General features: G+C 37.9%; 1 protein-coding gene across 1 annotated transcript in view; it reads right to left on the reverse strand.

The window, feature by feature from the left end:
- Window positions 1–2,527: 2,527 nt before the first annotated feature.
- LOC104165720 (interleukin-6 receptor subunit beta-like) overlaps window positions 2,528–8,891 on the reverse strand; it is a gene marked incomplete at its 5' end in the record, with an annotated part of 10,138 nt that continues 3,774 nt past the window's right edge. The window contains 5 exons of the mRNA XM_009705428.1: window positions 2,528–3,647; window positions 4,513–4,594; window positions 5,961–6,057; window positions 7,318–7,458; window positions 8,396–8,542. Of these exons, the coding sequence (XP_009703730.1) occupies window positions 2,922–3,647; window positions 4,513–4,594; window positions 5,961–6,057; window positions 7,318–7,458; window positions 8,396–8,542 (1,193 nt within the window). The remainder of the gene's footprint in view (window positions 3,648–4,512; window positions 4,595–5,960; window positions 6,058–7,317; window positions 7,459–8,395; window positions 8,543–8,891) is intronic.

Consider the following 8,891-nt stretch of genomic DNA (forward strand, 5'->3'; position numbering starts at 1 on the left):
GGGAGGGAAGCTTTATCTTTAATTACTATGTTAGGGCCAAGTTCAGAGAATGTCAGTGGATTGGTATAATTACACTACAGACACTCTAAAAATCTGTATGCAACTGTCTGATACAATTAGATTGTTATGATTCAGAGTACAAAAATCAAATTAAACCCTGAACACTGCATGATGTAATATTTGGCACATAGGTTTATGAACAAGCTGTAAACCTGTTATTTATGTGTATTGTGGCTTCTACAAGCTGTTCACCCATGAATATCTCCTGCTTAGTCTTTAGTATTTTAGCATAGATAAATGCGCAAGCCTGAAAGATAGAATATAACTCTGCCAGAAAGACAGAATCCTCTCTAGCATACACTCCTATAAGATTCTGTGAGTTTATTACCATTGGCCCATAAACAAGAAAGAAAGATGCCAGAAGTGACAGGCCAGAACTCTTGCTAGCACAGACCTCTAAAAAAAATGAGAATCTCTTGGTGCTCTTTGTTTAACATTGGAAACGGTCCATGATAAACAGCAACTGAGAACAAAATGCCTTTGCTTTACAGAACAGAAAGGCAAATAGCAACTTCAGGAATAACTGAGGTTGTCCCTCAGATATGACACATGCAATCAAAAGTTAGTATCACTGGATCACAGAAAGAAAAAAAAAAAGAAAAAGAAATAATCAGCATATTTTTGAAAACATCCAGGCCTATGAAGCAATGTTCAGAGCAAGTAGCCAGGTTGTGGCTCACAGTATTTCGGAGACAAGCAGGAGGTGGGTTAGATGCACTGCAGGGTAGTTCTAATAAGTACGCACACTGCTCAACAGAGACTTTCCCTTTTACTTGTGGTTTCTACAGTCAATGTGAAGTTTGCATAGGGAAGACAACCCACCCCCCAGTAAAGTAACTGCTATTATTTTCCAAGAGGAATGTGTTCTGACAAAGGAATGCTCCTTCAACCTCTGAAAAAACAAAAGACGGTCTCTGCTGTCATATGACAGCATAGTTTTCATTATGTCGTTGCCCTCTGAGAAGGGGTTTGAAGGTGCTGAGGTGGAGTTGGGAGGAAAGGAAGGGGACTGGTTTGAAGAAAGGTTTAGATACAGTAAGCTGCAAGATCCCCATTTAGTTTAAAAAAGTGCTCAGATACAAAAAGTATTGTTGGGAGAAAAGAACTGTGGAATACTGAAATGTCATTAAGGATTCTGCACTCTTTATCTATTTTAAATAGTCCAGACTTCAAGGGGTAATCTTAGAAATTTACTCTAGCATTGAATTTCTTTGTAACAAAAGAAGACACATGTGAATATTTATATGTATACCTGTCCTTCCATGCAAGCTGGCACACAAGGACAAGGCAAGTTGAAATGATACTGACACCTGCCTTTCCAGGGCCTTTAGCAAGTGCTTTGCAGAACAGCAGCACCAGAGGTCACAGCACAAAAGGTTTCAGGTGGTCTTAAATACATAGCTCTTTTGCTGAAGGAGGAATAAAACCTTTGTTTTATTCTCACAACACAGCATTTAGTGTTTTGAATTAAGGTTGTATTAGTGTCGGATTAGAAAGCGGACTACACTAAGGTTAAAAAAATAACTAGAAATTTTATGGCACCCTTTTAGGTTATCACTGGAGAAGGGGTTTATTTTAACGTAATTTCATTTTTCTTTAAACCCTTGTAGAGAGAGTCTCCAAGAAATGTATCTTTTTCAATAAAATCCATATGAACATGGGAAAAGTGAGACATAAGAAAAAAGTCAGGAATTTTAACAAACACCTAAGTGTTACTTGTGGCTCATGATTGCTAATAGATACATACTACCAGTAACGTTCAAATTCAGGGTACAGGTTTTGTTTTTAACTCCGAGAGCTTCAATGACTTCAATGCTTTGGTTTTTTTGCTGCTACCAGTTTCAAGGAGGCCCTGCAGCATTAGCAGTGAGGTTACAGCACACTAATCATCGCAGTCAATCAGGAAGAAGGTCATATTCCCTTTCTCCTGCACAGTTAGAAAAATGGTAAAAACTTACAGCTCGTTACTTGCCTCTCAAGCTGTATACAGCAAAGATGCACTTATTAAACAAAGGCAATTTATATGACCAGAGAGGCATGGCATAATCAGACAGTGATTTTGGTACAAAACCTCTAAATAACTGTTAATTTGCATTTTCTTCTGGATTTTTAAACTTTTGAACATGAGACTGAGTTGCTGTGCATCAAGTTGCAAGGCACATTTTTAGGCCAAATTATTATATAGTTCATGTGCATGCATATCTAAATGTAGGCAGAATATTATTCATAGTAGCATTCAGAGTCAAGAATCATGGTGTTTGCTTATTTGCACACCATAGAGAGTTCTATTTAATTTTTATAATTTTTAAACAGGGATCAACATGATTTGCATGTCTGGTAAGCTGGAAACTGAGACACTGGGCCAAGTCAAAATTCAGAGTGTCAGTCAAGCTACTGAAAAGTAGTATATGACACAAGTATTCTTCCACATTAGAATACGAAGCTTCAGTCTTACTTTTGCACAAAGATGCTCCAAGCAACTAAAGCTGGCTTTTTAGGCTTGTACACTGTCACAAATCAAAGTATTTCTTCTAGGAAGTCTATTGGCTCATGTGATTAATTGAAACTTGCCATTTTCAATCATGTGTAAATCTGATATGGCAAGACACAAAAAACCCAAGGTAGCACAAAGCTATCCAGACATAAGATTTTATGTAGTGCATAGAAGTAAGTCTCCGGTAGGTCTGGACTGCAAATTTTCCACAAAAACAGTCCTTACTGTACTTTGTCAAATTGCTCTTCGCTTAATTTCAGTATTTCTATCTGCACTCAGATAAAAATACCTAGCTTAATTTATCAGAAACACAGGAGAAAGTGTGAACAGGCACTAACGAAGGCCTAAACAGAGCCAGTCTCTTCTCTCACTGAGGCATATAGCCCCCTTGTCTCACAGTCTGTGGGAGGTAACTTTTTGGCATTTCATCAACTGACAGTGGATTTCTTTCCACTGTTTCAGGTCTCACAGTTTGTCCTTCAGTACTTGTCTGTAAAACATGTGACAGTGCGGCTTCCTGGGTATTTTTTTCCAACCCAAGGCCCAGTGGCTGTGAACTCTGACCTGAGATCTGCAGTTGTACAAATCCAACAAGATCCCCCTCATTAGCAGGAGTAATTTGCTTTGTTCTTTCAAAGCATGGCCTGTCTGTGTTGGTTTCATCCTGACCACCATTTTGTTTGAAATACTGCTGCCCCTGTGTTGTACTGTCACCTCCTCCAGCATGATCCTCTGATCTCTCTTCTGAATCTAGCAGTGGCTGAGTGGACTCAGACCTTGAAAAGACTTGTACAGGTGTTTGGTCTCTGTAGCCATTAAGTACTACAGTTGAATACTGTACAGTGCTTGAAGTGTTTTGTGTAGTTTCACCTTCGTCGCTGTCAGATACGCTTTGCCTAGGAGAAGACATGCACGAGGATCCTCCAATACCACTGCTGTGCCCTTCTGAAGTACTTTTTTCCTTTTTAAGCAAGTCAAAGGGTTTTAGATCTTGCTCTGAAAAAGACTTCTTGTCATCAGCTTCTATTTCTACGACGCTTACATCTGTAAAGCTGCCTTCTGGGTACATCTGATCTTTGGAACTAAAGTTATGCTGAAAGAAAGAGATGGATGTTGCCTAAGAGGAAAGTTATGTTAAAAATAAAACAAAACATTAAATATCTGAATTTTTACCCTGTAATTGTTTCGAGTTTCTTCATGTAAGTTTTCTCCTTACTAAGTTTGGCAATATCTCCAAGGTATTTGTTATAAAATGAAGGATGTAGCTTTGTTTCCAATACAAAGTCTTAATTATGCAGCTATTCCAAAACCATAGTGGGTGTGCAGGCTTTGCTCTGATTTTAATTATTCTTCAAAGCTGTAAACACAGAACTATTTGCTGTGCAGCACAGGAACATTCTATACTGAGGCCATACATACATTACTTCCAATAACATATTCAATGTCACAGCACTTCTTCACAGAAGTTAGCCACAGTTTAGAGAACAGAATTTGCTTCATCATTTACCCCACATGGGGCACAAAATTTTGCTGCCATCTCCTCATCCATGAGGAACTCTTAGAGCTTTCTGTCTTATTGATGACTTAACTGTGCAAACAAGTCACTTCAGGGTTTTAAGAATGAGCATCATGAGTTCTGTTTACTTAATCCTGATTTCTCATGAATGAATAAAATAATTAGGATTTGACCCTTCCAACTAGTAAACTGGATATAATTCACAATGTTAAAGCCTGCTCCATGCTGTGAAATTGTGCTAAGGGCCATGTATTTCTAATGCTGAATCTATTGCTGCAATAAAGTCTTCTAACCATATCGTATCACAATGTCATGAAACTTAACATATAGGTTTTTCTTCCTTGAAATCCATGTGTGTGAGAAGACAGAAGGCTCCCACTGGTTAGTTTATTGGAAACCTTATGGACTAGGAAAATACAGGATGCAGAAAGATGAGTATTACCTTAGCTGGAACTTGAGGAGACCACTGAGCTATGTTACTTTTGGATGGATCAGGGACAATAGGCCAGATGTGCTTTTTAATTCTGCAAAGGATTAAAAACAGAATAAAATTACAAGATGCACTCCCCAAATTCCTACGTTGATAGGAAGTACTGCGTAATCCAGGACACGACTCCCTTACAGAGCAATTTTGCAAGACTATTCACTTTCAAATAGGAATGCTTCCTGTACTACTTTACATCTTTGCAGGAAGCTGTACTACTTAGCAAAACACACCACTGCACTTAACTCCTTCACGCATTAGATGTAGCCATCCAATATAAAGCAAACCAAATGGTAACAGTTAGTGAGGAATTTTCAAATTTATAGCACTCTAGAATCTACAGAGCAATTATTTAGGTAAAGTCTATGATGCATGTCACTACAAAAATACATCATCGCTTCAAGATAACTATGAATATCACAGCTGTCAAAATCTAAGCCAACTTCACAGCTAAAAATACAGTGAAAATACTTGAAGAAATACTTGCTTTGTCTTTTGTAACTCTGAACTCTTAAGAATGTAGTAACTATTACTTAACAACAGAAGTTTCTGTAGATAAATCACTCCCAACCAAACTAACTTTGAAACTGATGCATCTATCCTGCTCTTTATAAACAGGTTTCAACAACAGATCCAGGAGAACTCTGAAAAACACAGCAAGATGGGCTTTTCAACTGACATCCATTAACAACTCATTTTAGCGGCAGCAGGGAGGTCAGAAGGAAATGGGCAAAAAATGCTCTCTTTAATTAGAAAGAAAAGATGGAGACATGGGAGAGATGCTACTCCTTGCCAGGGAAAACACTTCAGCAATAAGCTCTCAGCTAAAGCCACAGACAAGAATTCCAGGATAGAGGAAGCAGCAGGAGGCAGGATGTTTCCCAGCAGATACTAAACAGGCACAGAGTTTGTCTGAGGTTATATAAGGTAGGTAAGTAAGATGTCTGCCTATTTTTTCTGGCTGGCTGTAAAGCTTAAAGTTTGCTAACACTGTAATCAAATAGCTCAAATACAGCCAGGAAACAGATCTGTGCTTCACAAACTAGGGACCATCATTCCACTGTCATATGATGACTAAGAAAACAACACAGTATATTCTGATAACAACTTAACAAACCTAATCCTGATCAACTCTGGCAAGAAAAGCAGGAATTTCCCTGCAGGATTGAGTCATGGAATATTTAGCTTGTGTGCTAATTGTTAACAGTAAGAAATTACTATCAGAGGAAGACCTGATTTCTCAAGAAAAACACAAATATGTTTATCACCAATCAATGTATGCATGTTTTACCTTCTTTTTCTGATCTAACTGCAGAATATTTTCTTGTTTGTATTGACTTATTGCCATCTCTTTGTTACACCCAGAAATACCAGCAGCGTAAGAGAAAGACTTAATTTATACTTACAAGTCACGTTTGTTGAAGCAAAACAAAACTCCAAGGAGCACAATCAACAGGAACGCTAGGCACACAGGTACAACTATGGCTTCAATTTCTCCTTTCCCTGAAGAAAATGGAGAGAAGCAGTTACAGCCCACTTTGGCATTTAAGGAACTCAGCAGCAGCCTATATCCCCAAAGGGACAGGGAGAATCTGAAACTGAATACACTCGAAGTGCTCAGTCTTAAGCTTCACCTTGAGAAGAACCTTTTCACCATATGAAAAGAGCATGTTAGTAAAAACAGGAAAAGCTCTGTCCCAACAATCTAATGCCTTGCATCAATAAAAATCCCAGGTTGCTCTAGAAGCTGTAATACTGACAGAGCAAGTAATTTTACAGTTTGGGCAGATATGACAGCAACATCTATGTGAATTCATCTGTGGTCCAGGTGTTTCAGTGGCCTACTGGCTGCCATAACAACATCATGGTCAAATAAGTAATGCAAACAAAGTCACTAGTCATCCATCAGTTTATTCTGTAGACAAAAACATCCTCCGCCTGCAAACACTTACAGTTGCATTATTGTTATCCCTTTCAATGTTATACACATTCTTAAGTAAACCTTACAGAATACTTAGGGAAGAGCAACATTATCCAGAAAAAACAAAACAAATCCTGCTAAATCTAAGGAAGTGCTTCCCACAACTAAGCTCAGTTAATGTTGTTGCTCTTAACATTACAAATAGGAAGCACTTTCTAAATCTGAACATAAAATACATTTAAAATGAGTCTCTGTAGAGAACTGTAGCAAACTTTAATAGTGATATAAACGAGAATGTTGAACCTGAGAAAGGGTTGTAAGAACAGCATGTGCTGACTGGCACCTAGATTAGCAGATCAAGATTCCAGCATACCTCTGCAGCTTCTTAGGACACCCCTATCAGGATAATAAAGGCCAACCTAACTTCAGATTAAAACAAAGACTCTGGACTCTTTAAGACCACAGTAGGAGCCACCAGTCACCAGAGGAGAAGACAAGGCACTGAGTAAATACTAATGACTCACACAAAGTTGGGGCAAAATAATACTATAACCTGAAGCATACACAAAACATACCCAAAACTAGCATGTTTGCCAACATAAAAGAGCAATCCAGGAGACCTGCAGAAGATAGCTTGTCCTGTGTACAATTAGAAGAAATCCTGACTAAACTACCTCTTTGTGACTGAGTACTAGACAGGCTACCTGGATATCATGCACCTTATGAGTATGATTGCAAGTGAAACTTTTTTCTTTTAAATAAAATCCCCTTCCCCTCATATCAGATCTTGCATAGTTGCAACATTACTTCCTACTTCTACTAATTGTGCCACTCTTCCTTACCAAACTTCTGTGTAGTAAATGTAAAATCAGGACCACTCCTGCCTCCTTCATCTGTGTATGCCATCATCCGCACAGTATACAGTGTGTCACTGGTTAGAGAAGAAAGCGTATACTCTGTCTTGGAAGGATCCACTGTCACAGCTAAAGAAAGGAAAAAAATTACACTAGTTTTCTGTACAATTTATTAGAACTCCACAAACACAACAGCATTAGGACATCATGTCTTCAAATCTACAAGATGGTTTTAGTAAAACGCACGGCTCTATGGAAAACACAACAGACACAGGAAGAGTACAAACTTGTACAAGAAATGCTGAGATTCGTTTGCTTCTGTTCAAGTGTTTGAACTTACTCTGATGACATTTTATATGTTAATTTCCTGTGCTTTTTCTTCCCCTCCAGAAGTTTACAAACTAAACTAGTAGCACAGTTGAGGCTTAAAGGTCTCTAATAAGCAGAATACATAGCTAACTATAAATAGCTAGTTACTAACTAGAAAAAAACAATTAACTAGAATAAAAAGTAGAATGGGCGTAAGTAATTGTCCCTTCCAAATGAAGCAAGCCTAGAAAACTTTTGATAGTGCTAGCTCCCTGTCCTATGCCTGCAGGTCATACACACTACTGAGAACAAATATGCACTTCAAACAAATGTTTTATATCAGTAACATCCTGATCAGGAGCTCCAGGAGGATTAAAGATACTTTTTTTTTTTTTTTTAAGGCTTTACCATTGTTAAATACAGTTAAGCCCTTTACATCTTGAATGGTCTAGATTCATCTTACTATACCACTATCTCGTTCTGTATTTAGGTAGAAAGATGGGAGCACAATACCTGCAAATCAGCTTTCAGGAGTTAAACTCAGTACCCTGTTATACACAGAGTGCATATTCTGAATTCTTTATTACAGACTTTTCTGTTCAGTATGGAGCAGAGCTATGCCTCAGATAACAGCTTTACGTCATCAGAACAGATTGTCAGCCACACTCGATTCTCTCTCTTTTTTTTCCGGAACACCTAACTAAGGAGACAGATGGAATACTTCAATGCCACAAAGCACTCCTCTGCTTTCTGTTACCTGTTTCATTTCCATCGATAGTTTTGTAAAATATGGTATAACTTCTGATAAATCCATTTTGTTCATCCACTGTGAGATGGTTCCACGTCAAAACAGCTTCAGCTTTTCCTACTTTTTTTGTCTGAACAGTTGGTCCTTTTGAAGGACCTGTAACAGAAGATGAAGATTAATTTCTGTTGGGCATCCTTGCATCCACAGAAGCAGTGTATTTATGAGCACTGAATTGCTACTGCATAAAAACTTCAACTGAATAGCTGGACTAACTCATCTGCAAAGCATTATTTTCAGATAACTCCAAAGGTGTTTTAAAAGAGAAACCTCCAGGAAAAAAGATATGAAAAACAGTAACCAGCAGATCACACGAAATCTTAAACTGAAGTTAATTAGTCTTGGCTTTACACTTGAAATTTAAAACAAATCAGCATAGAAATATTACTATACCAATAAAAAACACAAACTCATGCCATATTATCTGATAAGGGTTGGAAAAAGGGAA

The sequence above is a fragment of the Cariama cristata genome, unplaced genomic scaffold, assembly GCF_000690535.1.
Source record: "Cariama cristata isolate BGI_N322 unplaced genomic scaffold, ASM69053v1 scaffold38928, whole genome shotgun sequence".
Classification (NCBI taxonomy): Eukaryota; Metazoa; Chordata; class Aves; order Cariamiformes; family Cariamidae; genus Cariama; species Cariama cristata.